Source organism: Poecilia reticulata, chromosome 1 (assembly GCF_904066995.2).
Source record: "Poecilia reticulata chromosome 1, P_reticulata-male-v2, whole genome shotgun sequence".
Taxonomy (NCBI): domain Eukaryota; kingdom Metazoa; phylum Chordata; class Actinopteri; order Cyprinodontiformes; family Poeciliidae; genus Poecilia; species Poecilia reticulata.
Genome location: NC_088830.1, coordinates 204,072 through 228,856, shown reverse-complemented (window position 1 = coordinate 228,856; position 24,785 = coordinate 204,072). Strand labels below are relative to the sequence as shown.

General features: G+C 38.3%; 1 protein-coding gene across 3 annotated transcripts in view; it reads right to left on the bottom strand.

The window, feature by feature from the left end:
- Positions 1–24,785, bottom strand: part of LOC103463029 (voltage-dependent T-type calcium channel subunit alpha-1H-like) — a 235,023-nt gene that overhangs the window by 22,625 nt on the left and 187,613 nt on the right. For 2 of the 3 annotated variants that reach the window (XR_014085974.1, XM_081603078.1), the window contains exons 20-31: positions 22,619–22,687; positions 22,264–22,448; positions 21,260–21,386; positions 13,840–13,965; positions 13,664–13,753; positions 13,147–13,339; positions 11,532–11,683; positions 11,307–11,416; positions 9,293–9,426; positions 9,114–9,184; positions 2,888–2,966; positions 2,368–2,489 (exon numbers count right to left, since the gene is read on the bottom strand). Coding sequence is in view for 2 of the 3 variants with exons in the window: in XM_081603078.1 (XP_081459204.1) it covers positions 2,368–2,489; positions 2,888–2,966; positions 9,114–9,184; positions 9,293–9,426; positions 11,307–11,416; positions 11,532–11,683; positions 13,147–13,339; positions 13,664–13,753; positions 13,840–13,965; positions 21,260–21,386; positions 22,264–22,448; positions 22,619–22,687 (1,458 nt within the window). In the remaining variant the exon portion in view is untranslated. The remainder of the gene's footprint in view (positions 1–2,367; positions 2,490–2,887; positions 2,967–9,113; positions 9,185–9,292; positions 9,427–11,306; positions 11,417–11,531; positions 11,684–13,146; positions 13,340–13,663; positions 13,754–13,839; positions 13,966–21,259; positions 21,387–22,263; positions 22,449–22,618; positions 22,688–24,785) is intronic. The other variant, XM_081603359.1, reaches the window with a different exon arrangement.

Below are 24,785 nucleotides of genomic sequence, written 5' to 3'. Positions count from 1 at the left end.
TTACAGGCATCATCCACTGACTACAATGTTTAAAATAAAAAAATATTCAGCAAACACCAGGAAAATATACATTGTTGTGCTCACATGACCCAGGTTAGTTTAGTCAGATATTTGAAAAAATTATATTTTGTGTATATTTTATTAAAATTTTTTGCTTTATTCGTAGGATCTGTTTTGTCTTTATTATCAAGAATCACTGAAATAACATTTCTACAATTGAAGTCGGTAAGGCTGTAAACGACGGGATTTTCGCATCTGACATCAAAATCTCGCAAGCTGCAGCGGTATTTCAGCTGGCCACGAGTCCAGCTCAGAGACCACACTCCAATGAGATTTTTTTTTTTGGTTTAATGTAAAGCTGTGGTAAATGTTTCCCTCAGCTTACTTGCTGACAAGTGCATATAGTAGGAGCTGGACGGGAGACCCAAGAAAGAAACTGTTCTGCGGTCGCTGGGGAGATCGCCTCGGTAGCTTCAGCAAGAATTCGATTTAAGTGGCTCAATTCAAAACGACCAGGGCTATACGACCAATGGGACTGGGTCGAACGGAGCTGGGTTGGACCAGGCCAGACTCTCCAGTGCAAAAAGGGCTACAGAGAACCAAAGAGACTGCTAAAAACTCAAAATCCCAGAATGCACATCATTAACCCACTTTTATGACAACTCCAAGGTAGGATGAGTGACAACAGGAATCCCTATTTGTTATAGAGATATAAAACATGAACAGAGCTATATTTCTTCCTCTTTCCTTGCAGCAACCTCTGGCCAGCAGAGGACATGCCTATGACTCTTGACCTCACTGGCTGAGTAAAGGACAGCATCTTCGAAGAAACCTTGGATTCAAAGTTAATTACAGTCTGTTGCTTGCATAGCCAGCCAAAACTCTGAACCTGGTTTGTCTCGTCTCCTGTAAAAAAAAATCTGAAAAAATAATAGATTCTATAAGAAGAAATTGTGCCTATAATTACATCAACAGAGAGACTTCTCGTCTACTAATCTGAGACAAGACTGTATCTCAGTGTTGTCTGTATCTCCAGCTCAGTGTGCTGCTTGCATTCACCAGTCCAATCAAATGGTACATTAAAGAGTCACTTTACTCCAGAAAGGTGTGAAGTGAAGAAAAACACAATTTTATTGGTGTTTTTCTTCCTTTCCTCTCACTAGCCCGCATAAAAAAACGCCCTTATGCATAGGTTGAATTGTGTCTCAATTATCTCAGTTAATAGTTCTAAAGCTCTGCTAATGCTAAGATTACATCAATTCTGCTGTGCTTGTGGCACGTTACAGTGATCATAAGCACATTAAAAGTGGTATTAATGGTACTTAGAGGTACATGTGGGACTTAAGAGGGTTTCTCGTGTATTCTATACATATTATGCAGGGGTTGCTAATTGCTAAACCTCAGTGTGTAAATTCACTCCATTTATTTTTCTGTAACACCACAACCCACAAGGCAAGTATTATCAAAGTTATTAGCAAAGAGAGAACATTTTACTATTAATTCCTGATCACTAGGAAGTTACCTTGGTAATTTTAATATTAACTAATATCCTCTTTGGCAGGACTGTGTTAACAACAAAGAGAGTTTGTTGATAACTGTGTTTGGCACTTAATAGTTAATTCTACAGCCAAACCAAACCTATTGTTGCACAATTCTCTCTTAAACTCTTACAGCACTGCTTCACAATCGTCTCAAGACTGCAGCTATAATTTTGGACCTTTTTCTACCACATTGTTTTTTTCAATCAACTTTCCATTAATAGATTTTGACATAGCACTCTTCAAAAAGCCCACTTCTGTAACAACCACCTTTTTATGGTGTATTCTCCTAGTGGGTTTTGTCTTTGACTTTCAAATCTCCAACCATCCCTATTATTGTGTGAGACCGAGACCTATGTCATATTTTAACTTTCATATTTTCATATTGTCATATTTTAAGCAGATTTTGGATTTTTGTTTTCAGATGATGATCAGAATTAACTGATGTAAGCGCCTGAAATTTGTTGGTGTGAGTCAGTCAACATAGGAGTTTTACATTTTAGATTATTTTACTAAAATAAATAAAATCTTTACAATATTCTAAGTTGAGATGAATTTGAACAATAGATAAACAGATATTAAAGAACAGTGACATGCTACAAGCCTTCTCCAACAGGGGGAGATGTAGAACTGAACATGATCTCCAGTGTGTGTCTGTCACAGAGGAGTTATCCATGCTTTAATGTCAGCAACTCCTATTCTGTCATAAAAACAGTGATGTGCTCTCTGCGTAATACACCGCCTGCCTCACTTTCAGAAATGTGCAAGGGTACAAATTATGCACTCTTCGTTTTATCCTAAATCCTTAAAGGGGCAAAACAGATCTAACCTTCATAATCCCATTCCAGTTGTCTCCAGTGGAAACCCTGAAGAGTGTGAGGAAAGCCATGCCAAAGTTGTCAAAGGTGGCGTGCCGACTAAGACCCTCACAAGGGTTCTCGTCTGAACACTCTAAAAGAGGATGAAAAAAGCATTACAGGTGATAAATGTGGGAAAGTGGAGAAAGGAGGGAGAAGAAAATTAGTTTTTTGTAGATTGGAGCTCTGATTGTCATAATTAAAGTTTGCAAGTCAACAAAAATGTGTTCTTGTTATGCAATCCAAAGAAATGACACCAGTGCCAGATGAGGCACACTCATTATCGATTCAACACCGGCTTTATATGCATGCACACACTCACGTGCACTCACAGACAAATTCACGCACACACTCGCACACACACATGCACACGCACACGCACACACACGCACGCACACACACACACGCACGCACGCACGCACGCGCGCGCACACACACACACACACACACACACACACACACACACACACACACACACACACACACACTAACCCAGTTTTCCAAAGAGCTCAACTCCCAGAGCTGCATAGATGAAGAACAGCAACATGAAGAGCAGACCCAGATTCCCCACCTATATACGGACAGATGACACGCACAAACAGATATATAAGGTATATGACACACAAAAAGTGAGACATGAACAGCAAACATCAAGAGAAGAGAAAGATGCAAACATGCCAACAAATATAGAAATAAAGCAGAATGCCGCTAAGACTTTTTCAGCTGACGCTTAGGACTTCTTTAAAAGCCAACAGGAGCCATCAAAAACACCTGGAGTAGAGTCAGATTTCATTTTAATGAAAACATAAATGCACAGTCAGAACCTGGATCCAGCCCTGATGAACTTCAAACTTGCTTGTTCCTAATCAGAGGAGGCGTGGAAATGTTTAATCAAGTAATAGAAAAACTGACAGATGAAGCGGGGGGGGGGAAGATACTCGGACACCTCAGTAAAGAGCAGGGACTGATCCCTCACAGCAATGAGGTACTTCAAAGAAATTGTTGCGCGTGAGCAGGCAGGAAGGGATCGTGGATAAAATGACATGCACTACTGAGCCTCACTGATGAGTTGGAATACCTGCATAGAGACGAGCTATGGAACGATCCATAGTTCCTCAGATAGTCGAACTATGGATTCAGGAAGAGAAGTGTGATTTTTGTCCTGGTCGTGGAACACTGGACCGGCTCTACACCCTCAGCAGGGTACTGGAGGGTGCGTGGGAGTTTGCCCAACCAGTCTACATGTGGACATGTGGACTTGGAGAAGGCATTCCACCATATCTCTTGGGGAGCACTCTGGGGGGTTCTCCGGAGGTATGGGACCCAGGTCACACTGAATGGACCCAGGTCACACAATGGACACACAATGGAGGGACTATGTTTCTTGGCTGGCCTTGGAACACCTTGGAGTTTCCCCAGAGGAGGTGGCGCCCAAGTAACTGGGGAGAGGGAAATCTCCCTACTAACCCCCTAAGGAAGTAAGGAAGGAAGGAAGGAAGGAAGGAAGGAAGGAAGGAAGGAAGGAAGGAAGGAAGGAAGGAAGGAAGGAAGGAAGGAAGGAAGGAAGGAAGGAACCCTTATAACCTTTCACAGCAGTTGCATTTATAAGATTGAGTTTTTCAGGATTCCCTTTGTCTTAAGCCACATCTGTACACTCCAGAGACGAGTATTAATAAATGGAGGAGGCTTTATTAGTCAGCAGTTGATTTGCTGATGAACCGTAAATCAAGTGGATTACACGTTTACTTTTACTCTTAAAAGCTATGGAAGCTGTAAGGGTGTACATAGTTTTATCCTGTTGTGCTGATCAGCAGTGTAGCTAGTGTTTCACCTGGAACATCCACAGTTTATAACCTGTGGATATCACAGGTATAAGGTTTATAACCGTATACCTCTGAATAAACTAAATATTTATGCTCCACAATTTCTAAAAGTAATAATAAACTAGACAGACAGACAAACAGACAGGGCAAGAAATGACAAGTCAGGGAAAAAATAGCACATATAGCAACATTACAAAGATATGCTGGCAAAGATGTTGAGGTCAGGGAGTGTGTTTGTCTTGCAGATTAGCCCATGTCTCATTACAGCCTGTTCTCCCAAAAAGTCTCTGATAATGTGGTATTATCTAAGAGCAAGTCCTTGAGAGTTCAGCTATAAGATCTCACAGGTGACTTCAGGAGGTGTGAGAAGGAGAAGTTTGCTTACATAAAGTCCAGGAGATTCAAGATAGCCAGCAAGTCGAGGCTGACACAACGGAGCCAGATTCAGAAAATTCTCTTTAGATCCGATCAGGCAGACTTAAATTTCCATTTGCTGTTTTGTTCTGTTGTAATGTTTGTTGACGGTAGGGCGTCTCAACCGGTAAATCTCTGTTAATTCCAATCATCCAAATCAGCGTGGTCGTTCCTACAGGGCTGGAACTAGCAACTTCTCCAAGAAAGATTCCATCCTGCTAGTGAGTTTTAGCATCCAAAGTTTGCCTGCGAAAGAATCGTATCCAACTTGTGCCTCTGTCTTGCAGCATGACAGTCTGAGTGTTCACTAGTTGGCCCAATCCATCATAATTTGCCAACTCCAAACAGCAGAAGTCCTGTTATCATGAATCCAAATAAATCCAGGATGTATCCCTCCGGGGGTGTTCCGGCAGGACAAGTGTGTCCCATGCCCAGTCTTCTTGTTGAGAAAATGTGATCAGTTGCATTGAGAGACCACTTTATCAATTCCATCATTTGTAGATCCGGAGGATATGCAAAGAAAGGCTCCAAAAAAGCAACACAAAAACAGAGCAAGCAGGGTGAGAATGAGTTTGGAGGGAAGCAGAGGAAAAAAGTGTCCGCCTTCACCGAGAGCTAGAGAAAAAAAAAGTTTAAAAAAACCCTGTTTTTAATTAGTCGCTCATTTTTGTCTCATGAAGTGAAAACATTAACGTTCACTTTTTTATTTTATTTTTTGTTTCTGTCCTTTTTTTAAAATTAGTATTAGTGTGTTTAAGTCTTGTATTTAGTTTTATTCCAAATTATGCACTGAACAAAAATATTAAGGCCCCATATTGGACGAGCCGGATGTGGCGATCTTGTGCTGGAGAGGTCACACGTGGCCGATGAGGATGAGGTCAATTTGCAGTAGTGCCAGTCTGTTGGAAACTCTTAAACAGCCTTTGGTGCGATAATGGACATTTAGCCATGCAGCTGCTGCTACGGTCGACAAGTTACGAACTTAAATTGATGTTCTCCTAATTCCCTTTTCTAATATGACCAGCAGAGTTCAGCTGAAGCAGGACAGCACTTGTAGAAATGACTGAACAGAGCAATTCCTCCAGCTCCTAGAGAGGATCAAAACATGAGGATGGAGAGACCACCAAGTGTCTAGTCCGAGATGGCCAGTAGGAAAGTGTTGCTTTGAAGGGCCAGGTGTATTTGGTCAGCTATTTTTCTGTAAGTCAGTCTCTTTAATGTTTTTAGTTATAATATTTGATGTATTTATATTTTCTATTTATAGTAAACTCACATGCAAATTGTAAGCAGTCACATGATTAGGAAATAGAATTATATTAAGTTATGAATCCAATTGTGCTGGTCAGAGATAATAAAAATATAACTTGTGATGTCAATAAGTCCCTGGGTCTTAGGCAAGTGAATGTGTGGCATAGTTTCATAAGTGCTGTAGTTTGTTGGATCAAATAAGCTTTGTTGCTACAGAACTATCAGTAGAGACAGCCGCCAATCAGACATGCCTCATATGTTAAAGATATTTGATTCCTGCCAGTTTTCTAACCTCATTATTCAGGGAGTGAAATGTGTTAATTGGATAAGATGTTGTGGTGTACCCCGCCTCTCACCCATTGACAGTTGGAGATAGGCACCAGCACCCATCCTGACCCCAGTGGGATAACAGTGTAAGAAAATGGATGGATGGATGCTGTTGTGAAGTTATATTCTTGCATCAATGCTTACCTGTCCAGTTGTGGTGGCAATGTCCGTCTTCTGAACCACAACAAACGTGTTGCGGTTCATGTTTACTGAGCTGGTTTCGACAGATCAAGGTAAATAAGTTTTTTCCTCCTTAAAATGACTTCTTGTATCCTAAGATGTTCTGGTAAAATTGCATCTTTATTCTGCTAATAAGACTGCATTCTTGTAATTAAAAATTCTCTTAGCCTGGCCATAACACTCCAGGCTACTCAACCCACGAAAGGGAGGATTGAAACAATGCCACTTTTTGAAAGTATGTTCTGAATTTTTTTTTCTTTAGAAAAGAAATTTGGGGTGATTAAAATCAAATTTAGCATGACAAAACTCTGTCAAGAGAGATTATTCAGCATTAGTCAGTATATTGAATTATTTGACTAACTGCATATTATTTAATATTCATATTTATTTGCTGGTATTACTTAAAACTTACTTAAAACCATTAGTTACAATTTTCCTAATCAAATTCAACATGGTTTAGAATATAGTATATTTATTTATTCATTTATATTTATTTATTCACATCAAACTCTGATTAAAATTTGACAGAAGGGTGCCAGGGAGGTCAGGAGGTCACAAAGTTCCCATCATATGATATATATGGCATATGTTTGGGGGCAGGGGGTATCAGGTTACCGGATGTGGGGGGTTTGATATCAATTAATATCAATTAATCCATCAAACTCCGATTAAAATTTGACAGAAGGGTGTCTATATATCTCTCTCACATTGTCTTTGAGAGGGTCCAGCTAACATTCCAGACAGGACATCGTTGTCCATCTTCTACATCTTCTACCTTCTAACATTTGACGAAGGTGGTGATGTTTTCTCTTTACATAATTAAAAACAGCTTTATTTATATATTGTACCAGCTGTCTTCAGAATGCCACACTATTTATATTCTCAGGAATTTTCCCATTTTGATTTTGTTTTTTAGTCGCTTCATTGGGATTAACCCAGAAAGGGGCACAAAAGCCCGTCATGGGAAGATGGTTTCCAAAGACAGGAAAGACCATTCAAAAGAAAAAGTGACAGTCAATGTTCAGGTTTCTACCCTCATCAAAAACCTGATGGACTTTGAGTGGCATCTCATTCAGGTTAGTTGTCCTTTTCTTTGAAATATTTATGTTTCCATATCAATTAGGATCTAAATTGTATTGCAGGGGTCCCCAAACTACGGCCCGCGGGCCGGATTCGCCCCGCCTCCACATTTGGTCCGGCCCCCTGAACAATACCAGAGAGCATTTAGATTTTTTTTTCATATATCGTATTTTCCGGACTATAAGCTGCTACATTTTCCTAAGCTTTGAACCATGTGGCTTATATGTGGATTTTCTTCAACCTCCAGGGGGCTCTTTAGCAGGAAGTCAAAATTGGAAATAATAGAACGCGCCCATTAAAACGGAATTAGGTTTTAATAGGGAATTGAAATTTGAGAATGTTGATCAGTTAAATAGCATTAAGGGGGAAAAAGAAGATTTTTCTTTTTTTTAAATAATACTGGGATCATTATGATAATTTGAGGTATAGATATTAGGATCCAGTAGATGGCAGTAGTGCAACAATAATGGATGCAAGCTGCCTTTGAAATCTGAAGAAGAAGAAGAAGGAAGCACCCACATGCTAGTAGCAGACACAAAGGATCAGCATTTTACTGTTACAATTACCGTTCGGAAACTACCGTAATCAGTTCAGTTAAATCTAAACTTGGCAACTTTTCTTTTTCAACCGTAATGAATGTGATATTCAATTGACCTGTTATGACTCAAAGTTTGGGTGTCCTCCCCCCTCTGCTGCTGCTGCATCACTTTGGGAAACCTGGAGCCGTAGAGATATCTGTGGTTTATAGTCCGATGCGGCTTATAGTCCGGAAAATACAGTATTTATTTAGTAAATAGTTATTTTCTGGATTTTTTTTCTGTGAAGAACCCAGAGACGGTCATTTGATTGTGCTTTCTGGAAAACAATAAATTTTTACATTTAGGCACTCCTGCAATCGTAACACTTTTTCTGTTACAAACTGACTCCGGCCAACCACCAGCAAAGGGAAAAGTTATGTGGCCCTCACAGGAAAAAGTTTGGGGACCCCTGTTGTATTGTCTTTTCTTTTTCCATGTTGGACGGTGCCTTCATCTGCATCTAATAAAGTAAGTGCCACTTGGACTCTTGAAAACCATTAATAGTTCACATTTTAAAACCCTGTTAATACTAGAATTCCACATTATTTCAGGCATGTTGAATTGTAGATTTTGAAAGTCTTTTTTCTTTGATTTGTTTAGTGATACCCAAAGCATGGATATTTCTTTAAGAATTGTGTTTTTATGTTCATAAGATTGTAGAAATTAATGAGTTAAACCCAGTTTATGTCGCTATAAACTGAAAGTCTTTGATTTTTATTCCAGTGTTAGTGAAACTATATATTGACTTTGAAGGCCTATTTTTTACCAGTTCATTTAGGAATGATTTTGTGTTATTTGTTTTGAATGTTTGAATATACTGGAAATATTGTGGTTTGAGGCATAGTGATGCCCTTAAATAAAAATTCTGTTCTGATATTTAAAAACTTGAATTCATAGTGCTCTGTTGGTGATGCAGGTTTAACACCAGCTGACTGAAGGAATCAGTGGTGTTTGTAAACACGCAGACAGTGGTCACTGCAGAGTGGCCCTCAAACTGCAACAATAAATCATCAGTTCTGGACACCAGTTGAGCTGCTTTCACTCCACAGCATCAGGCCTGATTCTTACCTGAGGCAGAGCTTGCATCACTGTGTCCAACAAAGCTCTCATCCCTGTGGCCATCTTCAGCAGCTTCAGCACTAAAATATCACAACATGTCAGCATCTGGCAGTCACACTGCGCATCACTGTGTGTGTATGTGTGTATGTGTGTGTATCTCTTTCTGTTCCAGTAAATGAGTGTATTACCTCTTGTTATCCTGAGGACCCTCATGATTCGAATGATTGTGGGATTGATGGGGAGGGACGCACTCAGGTCTATTTCCTCCAGCGTGATTCCCATTATAGACAACAACACGATGGCTAAGTCCAGCTGGTTCCATCTAATCACAACAGTGCATTTAGTTCCACCATTAAAACATAAAACGTTACACCCTGAAAAGGACATGTTGGGATTTTTTAAGTGAGGTTCTGTTTAAAGGTTAAAAGCACTTCATATATTACCTGCAGTAGAAAATACCTGAGTCACAGGAGCTAAAGTTAACAACTTGCCAAAGATAGGCCAGAACCAAAGCTGGACATCAAAAGTTCATGACAGTTTACAAAAATGCTTTTTAATGAACCTTTAAACAATTATCATGCCAAAACACATCTCTTGATGTGTTTTCTCCCTATCCTTTCTCCAACTGCCTAGTCTAGCTAAAGTGTGCTGCAGTAATCATGCTAAGTAGAATAAGTTCCTTAGATGATTCAGTATGGAAAGCCAAAAGATAAAGTTACATGTATTAACTGTAACTGTAGCAACAAATGTTAAACAGCAAAAATGAAGCAGAGGAAGAAAAGACAGAAACAGGCTGACAGAGGGAAGAGACTGATAGACGACTTGGTAAGTAGCAACATAAAAACATTACTAAAACAAAATGTATGTTTTCTAACTTTGTGGTCATACTTAGTTAAATAATGCAAATTGACACATTACTTTGCTAAGATGTATGGATATACAGTAATATTAAAAGTATTCAAATATGCATTCTGTTGAGGCTCATTTGTCAGGTTAAAAGTACATATTAAAAATAACAACCTGTAAGCAGGCATTAAACCGACTGTTTATCAAGTCCACATTTCTGTATTATTTTTTATTGGTTTGATATAATTTCTAATCTAAGATTCTATGTTTTCATGATCTATAATAGAAAAATGATCATAGGTGAAAGGTAAAGGTAATTTTATTTATATAGCACATTTTCAGCAACAAGGCATTATAAAGTGATTTACAGGAATTAAAAGGAAATTTAAACAAAAATAGCAAACTAAATGAAAGAGCAAAATAAGATAAAGCTAATAATGTTGATCCAAAGTAAATAAACTAGATACTCCTGTTCAGGGTTGGTAGATAAGTAAATGTAAGTATCCTCAGGTCTAATTCCTTTTCTGGGTTGGAAGAATAGGAGTCTAAAAAGTAGTTGCTAGCATAGTTTTTCTGGGTTCCAAGTTCTAATCCCTATTCTGGGTTGCTAAATAAGTATAAGTAAGTATTCCCTGGACTTTCTAAGTGTGTTCTAAATTTGTGAAAGTTATGAGTACTCCACAGTTTCTAAGTAATAATAAAAACTCAGTGTTTTTATTATTACAAGGGCATGAAAACATCCCATGTACAATTAATGGATAAGTGATGGATTTAATGAAATAAATTAACTTTTTTAGAATATTTTAATTTATTGAATATGACTTAGTGTAGTCTAGCCTGCTAAGTGAAAAAGTTTGGAAAATGTTGTGATGTTACTTAATCAAACATCTTCATGTAACCGAGACATAAACTGTGGCCATGTACTAACAATACTTTACTATTAAAATACACTTTTTACCCATATAGTCAGTGGCATCAGGAAATATAATGAACACAATAAATACTACTTGTTTAAGCTAAACCAAAAATAGAGAATTTATTTTATCTTTGAAGGGAGTTTCTCTATATGTGTGTATGAAAAAGGTATGAATATTTTAGTAGTGGCATTATTTTTATTTCATAAAGAATGCGAATAAAACATCACACATCTTTTCTTATATTTTTTTGGTAAAGTTTTTATCATCTTAATATCAATGTACATACACATATTTATGAGGATCTGTAAAGATCGTTTCAGACCAATCACAAAGGGCCACCTGGACAATCAAGTTATCTACTGCAGGAAAGATGCTAACTGTTTACAACCTTTCAGCAGAAGCCCACATCACTAATCCTGAACTATGTCTTTGTGAGTACCTCTCTTTGAAAAATCGTCGCAGGCCAAAAGCGATAAGCTTCAGAATTGCCTCAATAACAAATACAAGAGTAAAGACATAATTGCAGTACTTCAGGATCTCCTCCAAGTACTGCAGACACAGAAAAAGCAACACTGTAAAGAAGAAAAAACAATGTGGCTCTGCTGTACCTGTACTTCATTACTATGGTTCCAGGACAGATAGAGGTAGGAGTTGCCATGACTACCTGAGGTTGGTTGTAGTGCTCCATGCTCATAGTTAGGAGGTTTGTGAAGATGATGATGGTGATGAAGAGATCCAGGTAGTGGCTGGTGCACACTGTGTGTATGGATCTCCGCAGTGGGGAGTAGTCAGCGTAATATGGTTTCTCCAGGGCTCCTGTCTCTCACACACACACACACACACACACACACACACACACACACACACACACACACACACACACACACACACACACACACACACACACACACACACACGCACACAGACATTAAAATGCTTCTGGAAGAAAAATATTATATGGGATATGAAGTCACTAATGAAACGGGTGCCAAGTGGCACTCCGCTGCCCGTGTGAGTGTGCCTACTAAAAGTGCCTCCTCAGGAATTTAATCCTATCCATCACACACACACATTCTTTGTGACACCTCAAGGTGTCTTTGGGCAGAAACCCCTTGCTATCTGCTGCCAGACAGTTCACTGACTGAAAGGAAGGCACTACTACAGATTACACTGCAGAGTGGACAGAGTGAGTCACCAATGTGGTGGTGAGGGGGAGAATATCCATCCATCCATCCATCCATCCATCCATCCATCCATCCATCCATCCATTTTCTTACACCCTTGTCCCTCAGTGGGGTCGGGAGGGTTGCTGGTGCCTCTCCAGCTAATGTTCCAGGCGAGAGGCGGGGTCACCCTGGACAGGTCGCCAGTCTGTCGCAGGGCAACACAGAGACACACAGGACACACAACCATGCACACACACACTCACACCTAGGGGCAATTTGGAGAGGCCAATTAACCTGACAGTCATGTTTTTGGACTGTGGGAGGAAACCGGAGTACCTGGAGAAAACCCACCATGCACAGGGAGAACATGCAAACTCCATACAGAAAGACCGGGGCCGGGAATCGAACCCAGAACCTTCTTGCTGCAAGGCAACAGCTCTACCAACTGTGCCACTGTGCAGCCCAGGGGGGGGAGAGAATAAATAAATTAATTAAGATGAGTGTGTGTCAGTTCTGAGTGTAATAAATGTAGCAATTAGTGTGTAGAGAAATAAAAAGGTTTTGCACACAGAACACTAGATATCCATTAAATTAAGTTTTAAAGGTCAAAAGTGTAGGAAAGTGATGTCTCCTGAAAACAACAAGTCCATCACACCCTCCTTTGTAAAAAGCACAACATCATATTTCCAAGTTTAAATGGCCTAGTCAAAGTCCTGATCTAAATTCTACATGTGAATCTGGGGCAACCATAAAAAAATAAAGCACACAGATGCTGCCTATCCAATCTGATACAGTTTGTGCCGTTGGCAGATGAAAAATGTGAAGCTGGTAGACATAACAGAGAAAGCCACACATACTTTTCAGATCTTTATATTAAAACATTTTAATAGTATGTATGTACTAAGTTATATTTGAAATTATATGTTTAATTCACATAACATGTCGTAACTTGGATTTAAAAAAAATTGAGAAAAACATGTGGGCACTAAAGAAAAGCAGAATCTGCCACTAGGATCAAGTTTAATGCAGGATGTTTTGGTGTCAGTATCAATACTTCCTTCTATCTGTTGCATCATGTGTCCATCCGCACCCACCACCCTAATGCTTTCTCACTTCTCCTCCTTTTCTCTAGCCGCTTCTGTCGTTTCTCCTCCCTCAGCTTGGCTTCCTCCTCCTCCTGCTGCTGCCGACACTTGTGAAAGTTTTCCACCACCACACCCACGAACATGTTGAGCACGAAAAAGCTCACAATGAGGAGGAACGAGATGAAGAACAGCAGCATCCAGGGGTTATTGTTTCTTTTCGGCTGTAAAAAGATACGCAGAGAGTAAGAGAAGAAAGGAGAGGAGTTCGATTGAACAGGAGGACAAAGGAGTGAGTAAAGTGGGGAGCAGAGGAGAGGAGGAGGTTGGTGAAGTGTAAACAAGAAGTCCTGACTTGGCAGTGAAACTGCCAGCACTGTCACATGTATTTGTATTTTACTTTTTCCCCTCACACTTCTTCAGATTTCTTCTGAAACATTTCTGCATCTCTTCAGTCAAACACTCAGATTAAAAGGAGTGAAAGACTAAAAAAAAAGATTAACTATCAAAAACCTCTGAAAACCTCTGAATCAATCAATGTTCCTCACCTGCTGGTCCACTCCAACAGCGTCCAGGCCGTCGTACATAATGCTCACCCAGCCGTCCTTACATGACAGCACGAAGAGCGACATCAGTGCCTGGATGAGTGAGGGGAATGGAAATCAGTGCCATCAGTTTTCCACTTGCAGGTGTCAAAGCAAAGATGTGTGGAGGTGTGACAAACCTGTCCAAGGTTGTCAAAGTTGTATTTCCGTCGTATCCAGTGATAACCCGCCTCCAGACATTCGGTTTTGTTGGTAATATTGCTGACATTTAGCCCATCACAGTAGAAGAATTTGCCTTTAAAAAGCTGCACCCAGAAGGCGAGAGTGCACAAAGAAACATGTAACTCTGATTCCAGGATCAGTTTGGTTGGGCTACAGCAAAATGCAAAGCAATTCAGATTCACATTTTGTTACAAAGGCTGTCAGCACACTCACAGCAAAGTCTGCTCTTATTACAGAGTAAACTGTATTCCTAGAAATAAGACACTAAATGTCAGCATTAGCACATCAAGGATTCATCTCTTCAGCAAATGTTAAATGAGAATATTTGCATAATATAAGGAGCCTTGAAAAATGTAAACTAATGTATACTCCTTTGAACCTTTTCACATTTTGTCATATCACAATAACAACTTTCAGTGTATTTTAACCCTTTCATGCATGAACTTTGTGTCAGGATTTTTTTTTTCAATTTTGTTTTTTTAGTTTTCTTAAGGTAAAAAAGAGGTAGGAAAAAAATATTGTAAAAAAAAAAATCTGCATATCTGTGAATAAAATCTGTGCATTTTATTCAAACACTTTTCTATTATCAGATTAAATAAAATCCTGTACAAGTCCACCTGTGTCTAATTTAATCATATGATTATCAGCCTCAAAGATTTATTATATAACACACATTAAGAAAAGGCAGATAGGTCAGGAATAAATCTGTGGAGTAATTAGCATAATTTCTTCTGAATATATACAGGTCCTTCTAAAAAAATTGCATATTGTGAAAACGCTGTACAGCGAGAAGAGGTGACCGGACCCTGGGAAGAGTGTGGAGAAGGAACGATTCCAGACCTTGGGGGACCTGAGGAAGCAGTGAACTGAGTCTGGAGTAGAAACATCCAGAGCCACCGTGCACAGGCGTGTGCAGGAAATGGGCTACAGGCTGATTATCTTATATTAACTGCTTATGAACTCTGACCAAAAGAACCGGTATTGGCTACACACACAAGATTGGAAGTTGTTTTCCTGCAGCTGCATGGGAGTCAGAGTTTCCCATGTTTTGGATTCCTTATCCCTGGTATAAAACTCATGTGCTGACTCTGCTTGGGGGAGCTTTTCATTAGGAACTTCTTCATTATTGATTGTCTTACAAGCTCTATGTATTGTGCACAATATACAAATAAACCTGACTAAGTGATTTCATCTAACAGTGCTTGGAAATTTTTTTTTCCACAACATATAGCACCATAATACATTAAAGATCTGCTGTTGTTTCTACCTTCCAGATCTTTCAGGTCTCCTTGTTCTGGTTCTGCTCTGCCTTGACTTCATATGTTAAAATATTGAAGTAACCCAGTATTTCTAAGTACTGGTTCTTTAAGAAAACTTAAATCATGAGCTGTGGATCAGGAGGATGGGTAGTTACGTAGCAATAAGCAGGTTGAGTTCAGCTATTGAATAAACAATTATTATCTGTGGCTGACGCCACAGATAATATACCTCCGCCTTCAAATAAGAGCCCTCTGAAACATCTCTGAAATATTTCCTTGGATCTGTCCAGTGTTCACACCTTTCCTCTCATTAACAGTTCGACGACTGTTTCCCGCTTCCCAGACTCCAGGACTGTTCTCCCTGATCTCCACCTCCTCTTTCCCTTAAATAAACATTGTTGTTTTCATATTGCTTCTCTTACTGTGTTCTTGCATGTAGGTAAACAGGCTAGAACCCATCATGACAAATATGGGTGAATGTAATATGTTGCAAAAAAGTAGTCAGCGTTGCTAGTGTGACTAGAAAATGGTTATACAAGGTAAATCTGACCACAATCCTACCTGTTGCTTCAGCAAACCAGGTGTACCTTGATTTATATTAACCATTCATCTGCTGAACAAGATAAAAAGCTGACTTAATTCATTTCTCTGAATCAGATGTGTAGTAGAAAGAACACATTTAAAAGCTGCAAAAAACCAAGTTGAAGAAATGCTGAAGAAATCAGTTATTTCCAGCATTTCTGGCCTGAAACAATCTAACAAATGGAATAGCAATAAAAGCATTTAATCCAAAAAGCAAATTAATTCCTTTGAATTTGTCTTTTTTAAGTTTGTTAAATCTAAAAGTTTTTAATAAGTAAATAAATGATTACATTTTACTGATCCAAAGATTTCATAAATATTTTTGACAAACAAGACACAACTAGAACTAAATTCAGTCTTTACTAATCTTGTGAAATTTTGAGTAGAGTGATTTGTCATCCACTTCCCACACTTTCAGAACACACAGATAGACTGGATGGAAAATGATTGGTTAAGTAGCCAAAGTCATAGGCATTCAACTCCAACTCCTATTGATCTAGGTTCTTTCAAGAATTAAAAACATTTATCCACCAAGAAGCATAGAAAAAGAAAACTAAGAGAATAAAACCTTTACTTCAACCTGTAAATAAACAAAAGTAGTTCATTACATTAAATATGTACAAATACATTAAATATCTGCTGCTGTTGTATCAACTTTCCAGACCTCAGGTTCTGTTCTGCTCTGCATTCACAACCAGAACCAAACAAGGGGCTTCTACAGGCACTTGCAGAAGGGGAGACTAGGGGGGCTTGAGCACCTGCCCCTTTTCCTCCTTGCCCCCAAGTGCCCTTATGGTCAAATTTTTATTTTGGTATAATTATTTCCTAAGCCTTCTTCTGACATATAATAACATGTACTAAAATTACTTGGTTTTGTGTTGGGGTTTTTAGCCCTCCGGTCACCTTGTTACCTTTGACCTTTTGCCCGTGACGCACGACGCAATTGCCTCTCGCGCAGTGAGATGAGGCGGCTAACTGGAGCTCAACGTAGCGAACGTTCCAGATTACAGAACAGTTTTTGGTGAATAAAGTGGAGTAGACTTGCTGCTTGTCAGATGATGGAAAACGTTGAAGTATCATTTCTGCTTCAGCTCAGAGTCTAAGCGTTTTAAGCAGAGAGGTAATGAAATACAACAGACACTGACAGGCCTCTGCGTCTGCCTTTCTCTGAAGAACTACTGAGGGGAGGAGACAGCCAGGTGAGGAGAAACTGTTCTTATCTATTGATTCAGTATTTTTATTATACAGACATTAGGCTGTTGTTGTTGTGCTATTAGCTAGCTGCTAGCTAACGACTTTGCTAGCAAAGCAAGATAACTAAAAGCTTCTTCCCTGTATCTTTAATGATAGCAGTCATTCTTCAGTATTGCTTATGCAAAAGGGCCGGGGTGTCAAACTCAATTTCCCTGAGGGCCACTTCAGCATATTGGCCCTCAACGGGCCACATAGACGGTACAAATCAGGAGTGTCCAGGTCCAGTCCTCCAGACTGCAACTTTAGATGCATCCCTGCTAAAACACCCCAGACAAAAGGTTGACTTCCCTCATCAGCAGCAACTCAGTTCTGTAGAGGCTTATAATCAGTAAATGATCCAGGTGTGTTTGAGAAGGAACGCATCTAAAGTTTCAGATGTTAGCTCTGGAAAACTAGACTTGGGCATCCTTAACATAAATGTATGAAAATAAATTAAACAACACCTCATATTGGTAAATAACGGTCTGGTTAGGAAGCGCATTCAAAACCTTTGGTTGAAATGGCGCGTTAAATTCAAGTCAGACCAGAGAAAACTAAAGAGAATGCAACGTTGTATTAATCCATTTGAGGAGCCGGTAATTTATCTTGAGGAAATAAATGACGACGCAGAAGTTAATTAGACTGTAACATGTGCAGTCCGCTGCTCAACCACTGCGGAGGCGGCTACGCTGCTGCGAAGAATTAAAAACCCTGGAAGTAACTCATCCAGCGGATTTAACAAATGGAGCCTTCAGGGTTCACATTACCCAGGAGAGCGGAGTTCTGGAGGAGCTGCAGACGTAACATCTGTCCGTTTCTAATTTAAGTGAAGTCGCTTAATTTAATTTGTTAAAAGTCATTGGGGTCAGTGGTTTTTGTCGCTACGGAGAAAAATGTAGATGCATTTATTTGCTTAATTTATGATGGGATCTGGATTCACGGTGAATAACAAAACTGCATAAAATGCGACTAAATAGCCGATGTTAATATGATTGTAATTTCATGGATAAAAATAGCACATGAACAATTTTTTTTATATTGTCGGTCAAGATAACGGATAACAAAAAAAGTCTAGCGCGACCTGCCGCCCTGACACCAACTCACACATCTTCATTCACAGTCTTACTTGTAAATCGATGTTTCTTTTCTTGGATATTTTGATGTTAGCTTGTCAATGTCTCAGTTTTATTCGCTGGGAAAATTAATAAGCAGGTGACTCTGCTGCTCTCTAGTGGCGAGAAGCCGTAATGTTGGCTGGTAACAATCGGAATGCATTATGGGAGATGTAGTTTGCAGTCAATTCAATAAAACGCTGGGGGGCAGGGCACATAAAATGTCATGGCGGGCCACATGTGGCCCGCGGGCCTTGAGTTTGACACATGTGCAATAGGGGCACATCGCCTGTCCAAAACCTATCAACTCCATAATGAATATATGTCTTCTAATTTCCTTTACTGCAAGAAGTTGAACGTCGTATCATTTCTGCGGTATTTATTCTGGCTTTATGTAAATGTGTCTTGATGTATCTTATTTAAGAATAACACTTAAATTAAAGTCTAACAAGGATATTCATTTAGAATTAAAAATATTCTCACCATGAATTAACCTGATAGATATAATGTATGTAATAAAAGTGTCATTAATAAAGGGGAAAACAACTCAATCCAGACTTTAGGGTCTGGTTCGCAGAGTCTGAAGTTATATTTTTTTCCCCCCCCAATTATTCAATAAAAAAATAAAACTAACCTCAGTTAAGTAAAATAAAATTGTAATCAAAACTTTTGGAATTGTAATTACTTCCTTTTTTTAAACAAATTGTTTTGTTTAAAAATCTTTTAATAACTAATTTTTGTCTCGTGAACTTAAAGTTAAAGTTATTTGCCAAACAAACTTTTATTTGCACACATCATAAATCTTTTGTGATTTTAGGCCCTGCCCACGACGTCATGTGAGAATCACAAGCAAAACTTTGAGTCACAAACAAAAACTTAGAATATCAAGAAAAGATTTATGACAAGCGCAAATAAGTTTGTTTTGCAAATAATTTTTTTATTGCAAAAATGTGTGATTTTCATTCACACATTTTGAGACACAAATGTGTGATTTTAATTTAAAAAATGATTTTTTTAAGCAAAACTCAGGCTTTTCTCATGGTGACATGCATTAACAATTCAATTTTTTTCTGCAGTTCCATCTTAAAGTTTGATGCAGCTCTGCTTTCCTGAATGGACCGTCTTCATCTCCACTGCAGCAAACAGGCAGCTCTGTTTTATAGATTACAGTCACTAAAAGGTTGCTTTGTGCCCTTGTTTATATTTTAATAGTGTAATTCTGTAAAGACAAAATATGTCTGGTGGTCCAGCTCTGATTTACATATCTTGCTAAATTGCGGGTTTGAATATTGCAAAACTTTCCTATAACAAAACAAACCTGCAGAAAGAAATTACTAATATCTTACATATGCATAGTTGTATGCTCTATATGGAGATTCTCCTTAGCTTTGATTGTATATCTCACAATTTTGTAATTGATCATTGTTTATTAAACTCTGAAAGCTGAGAGGCTTTGTTAATATTCTGTCCTAGAATGTGGTTAGGTGGGCCCTTTTTTTTTTTTTTTTGAGCACCTGCCCCTTTAGTGGTCTCTGCGCGGCCAGGAGCTTCTATACAGTGTTGTTGGTCTCGGTCTCGTCTCGGTCTGGGGCGCTGAGGACTCGGGGTTTTATTTCAAGACCAGTCAAGACCGCAACTGTAGAAATATCACTAAATTTACAGCATACTGTCCAGTTTATTTGTTAACATCTTTGTTTTCACTGGTGCAAAACGCACCGATTAAAATCCAAGCAATAACGTGACTTACCAATTAGGTGTTTGTTTCTGTTGACTAACGTTTCGCAGATATGGGACAACACTGTGTCCAAAAGTCTGCAATATAGTGATGAGACATTCACAAACGATCCGATTCTTCTGAACTTCTCTTTACTAAGAAGATAGGACTGAAGCCTCTCTGAGAGCCGTTCTTTGTTCTTCTAATAATCTGCCTAACACTGCAGTAATTATCATTATTTTATTTAATTATATATATTGATATTTATTTAATTAACAAATAAAACAAAAACAAAAGAGCATGTATATTGCTCGTTGATTGTTTTTGTTTAAAGTGGCAGTTGTAATGTCTGCCATGGTGTCAGACTACCTGGCTTCATGCAGCAGGAGAGGGCGAGAACAGTACGAGAGCACCTTGTGCTTGGTTACTTCTTGCTTGTTGCTCTCTGGTCAGTGTTCATAGTTGAGCGTTGTTAACCATCAGGGCCACAATTGCTATGTTTTATGGTGCAAACAGGGTGGTTTCTGACAGGCCCTTGGCAAATGCCCAGGGAATGATCTTTTTAGATGAGCAGAATATTGGTCAAATTTATTTCAGCTCCAAGTATTTAATATCTAGGTGTTTTTATGGAAATGTGAAGCTTTCAGATCAATTTGATTAGCAATTTTGATCATATTTTACATTTTAATGTGTTGAGGCGCTGGTCTTGGTTTTGACTTGGTCTCGGACCCTAAAAGTCTTGGTCTTGTCTCGGTCTCGGGTTTGGTGGTCTTGACTACAATACTGCTTCTATGCACCACAAATCATAATAAATGGAACATTGACGAATATGATGTGCATTGATAATTTTTATGATAGTACTCATCGAAATATTATGTTTGATACTAATTTCTCAAATTGGTGACAATATGATGTTTTTATGACTTTAATTTTGTCATTTTAGGATGTAAACAAAAAAACATATCCTTCATGGGGCTAACTGTTCAAAGCAGTCAGTGGGCTAACTGCCTTTTTGCTGAACTGTGCTATAAAAATAAAATTTATTGATTGATTGAATTATTTTTGTTTTAAATAATAATATTTATATAAAAGTTAAAAGTTAGTAAGTTGGGTTTTTTTTAGAAATAATTCAAAACATTTAAATCAATAAATTATTGATTTCTTAAGAAATCCAATTAGGTTAAAATCCAATTCAAAGAAAAATATTCTCAGCACAATCCTTCTGTAGAGTCACTGCTTTTTTAATTACTTCAAGGAGTCTTTTGCCTAATCAGCAACTCATTTGCATTTCCTCACAATGTTCTGCCTCACTTTTTATTACCTGAAACCATTCTTAGCTGTGCCTCATTTATTTTAAACCTCTCAAAGCAGTATCCTTCTTCTAGCAGCCGTTTTGGATGAAAATAATTACATTTGTAATTTTGACATGGTTTTATCCAAAACAGAAGGTGAACAAGAATAAACAACATGTGTTTACCTGCACTCCCAGAATTCCAAACACGATGAAAAATGCACAGCAGATGAGAACAATGTTCCCAATCGGTCTAAGAGATGTAATCAGGGTCTCAACAACCAGTTTCAAACCTGGAGCCCGACTTATCACCCTGAAAAAAACAAAAACAATACTTGTGTACAGTGCTGTGAAGAAGTATTTGCCCTCCTAAAAATTTCTTCTGCTTTCGTTTTTGTTTGTCACTCTAATATTCTAATTCTAATATCAGACAAAAATAGCATGAGTAAATACAGAAAGCAAATTTCTAAAATGTTTTCATTGACTAAGGGAAGAAAGTTATTTCAGCCAAATCATGAGTCATCTGTGCAGGGCGCTGAGTTCTAAGGAAAAATCCATTGCTATGAAACACAAAGGACTAAATAATATCTTGATATTCTTTGGATTGAAGAGACATTGGTGTATCTTTTAGGGGGGTGTGTGCTAATTTTCCAGGGCTAAAACTAACAGTGTTTCAGTAGATGGACTGTCAGACATGGTACTAGCAGGGTGATGGCCTGTGGCTGCTTTGCTGCATCTGAATCTGGATGACATGAATTGAAGTGAAGTCCACCTCTAGAAAAAAACTACATTAAAATTTTGGAGTGGCCTAGTCAAAGTAAAGAAGTAAAGTGTTACATCCAGTTCATACGGTTTAACCTTTAACTGGCAACTAATGGTCAGAAACCATTCAAAACAAGGATGTAGACACACTCATCTATCTCAAATGCCTTATGGCACATAGAGACAGCTTTGTTCTATTATTCCATTAAATAGTCATTTGAAAACTTAGTTTTGTATTTACTCACACAATCATGGATGGATGTTTCAGTGTGTTTGATGAGCCGAAATATTAAAGTGACACAAAAAAAGGCAAGAACAAAACAAGTCTGCCAAGGTCAAATACTTTGCCATAGGCTTGCAGTAAAACAGAAGAAATACTTCAGGATGCGAGTGTAGTAGACACATGAGGAACTGCTCCATCGCCCTACCTGAGCGGACGCAGGGTGCGAAGCAAGCGAAGGACTCGCAGCATGCCCAGGATTCGATTTCCACCTGCTGATGCCATGGAGACTAGAATGTCCACCAGGGACACAAAAACCAGCACGCCATCCAGCACATTCCAGCTGCTCTGAAGGTACACACCTTCTCCAAAGTACAGGCCCATTGCTACAACCTGGTGACACACACAGATCCAACTGAATTACTTAAACAATAAAAAAAAGTATGAGACATAAAAACTTCTCTAGTCCCCACCCAGGAGGAAAATTGACTCTTTTTATGAGCGAGATTAGAAAAGTCGTATGAGTGAAATGCTTGTGCAGTAAAAGGTTCTGTTATGGTTACCTTGATCATCATCTCTCCCACAAAGATGATGGTAAAGATGTAATTAGACACGCTGAGAAACATTCGCTCCTGTCACAGACACACACACAGGCATATGTATGAGAGCATTCACTGACACAAAGCATGAAGCATTTGTCATTTCAAAGATAATGTGTCCAAGTAGCTTTCGCTTTGAGCCTGGTTAGAAACATGATACATAATGAGCTGAAGAAAGGCCAACTTAGAATCCAGAGAAATTATTTAGTTTAAACCCCTACCAGTTTATAAATCACGGACTACTTATTCTTAAACACGGGGTTATAGTTTTTTGTTTTATTTTTTCTTTTGCTCTTCTTTTGGTTTGTTGCTTTGTTGTATTTCCTTCTAATTCATGTAAAGCACTATAAATTGCCTTGTTGTTGAAAATATGCTACATAAATATAATTACTTTACTTTGCTTATCATAGCAGATATAGTGAACACAAAAGTGAACAAACGTGATTGCTGGTCTCAAACTAAGATTGCATCAGCTGCAAACAAATAATCCCCAGTCTGTGTAAACGGAAACATTTTGTTTTTTCCCCCCATTATCTTCAGCACGTGGTGAAACCTTGTGCACAAGGCAAAATGAAATTGTTCTCTCCAACAGAGGAAATTGCACTTTAAAGAGATTACATGTTGTTTTAAGACCTTCCCAGTAAGGGTTAAATTCTTCTGCGGGCACCTCTCATAACCAATCCTGTGTAATGACAAGATGAATTCTTAACTGGAGGTTTCAAATAGCTTAAAAAGAAGAGATACCTTGCAATGTATATAATAAAAAGAATAAATATGGAAAATAAAGGTCTTTACCAGACATGATAAGAAGAGACATCACTGATACAAACTTCCAAAAGTTCTTAAAACAATTAAAAAGTTCTCTTACCATTCAGGTTTTCTTGGCCTCCTTTAGCAGTTTAAGAACAGTTAGTTACAGTAGAATAGCTTTACAAATAAATGTCTTGAATGGCACCTCGCTTCAGCCATATTTTAACTTGTTAAAATCCCTTTATTATGCCATCACCTATTTATGAAACACAAGTCCATAAATGGTCTGGGAAGCAACTGCCTCCCATGCCTCTTGCTAAATAAAATACATTTTGTCCGATCTCAACTAAAAACATAACAAAAAAAAGACAAAAGACAATTAAGTTATTAGGGACGATGAATATGATGCTAAAGAAAGCAGTTATGTTCATAAGGCCATGTAGTGGTGAAGCAGCAGAATACTACATGATGTGCTCTAGGGTTAATGAACAGCTTATGATTAAATTAGTAAAGTTTAAAGTGGAATAACTGTCGCATAAATAAAATGAAAATTTACCACAATACTCCGATCCTCATATTCAAATTAAAATTCCTGAAATCACCTGAACCAGACTTTTAAGGCAGCTGACATTCACTCTGCGGTGTAGACTTTTATCTGTTTTCTTTTCTTTTCTTTTCTTTTCTTTTCTGAGAGACAATGACGTGTGTCCTACACTGAAGGCTATTCTGATTCACAGTGAGAAACTGTGAATGTGTTTCTAAATGCAGTAGAGAAAATATCATGGGTACTTTCATGAATAAGTTAAGTATTAAACATTTCAAGATCACTTAAGTTTTTGAGCATACAACTTTTCCTAGTTTTATTAAACATGACAAAACATTTTTTCATTCCAAGTATAGATATAATCATTCAAGAGTGAACAGTTCTGTTGACAAATATATCATTTAAAACTTTACTTCACTGATTAAAAGCTATTGATATGTTCTGTGAACTCTTGAAATAACTCTTTCAGTGAACCCACTTTCAGTGTTGAGGTTAAGAGATTTTTTTCCTCTTGCTCTTTATTTTGCAGTTTTGACTATTTTTTCACTCCTTTGGTGTGCTTGTATAAAGTTAGTGTTTTTACAAACCCTTGAAAGCCCTCATATGCTTGTTTTATATATTTTTATTAAAGATGGTGTACATTACAAGAGTTAATGTGTTGAGAAGATATGGGACCCTGTACCTCAGCGAAAGACTGCAAATGACAAACCTGCCACTGCTTAGTAGTTTGTGTAACCGTTTTTCTTTGTGTATTTGTAGAAAGATGTGGCTCAATCTAGGGTGTATTTATCTCATGTTGTCTTGACTAGCTGTTGTTTTTTGATGTGCCAATTTTGT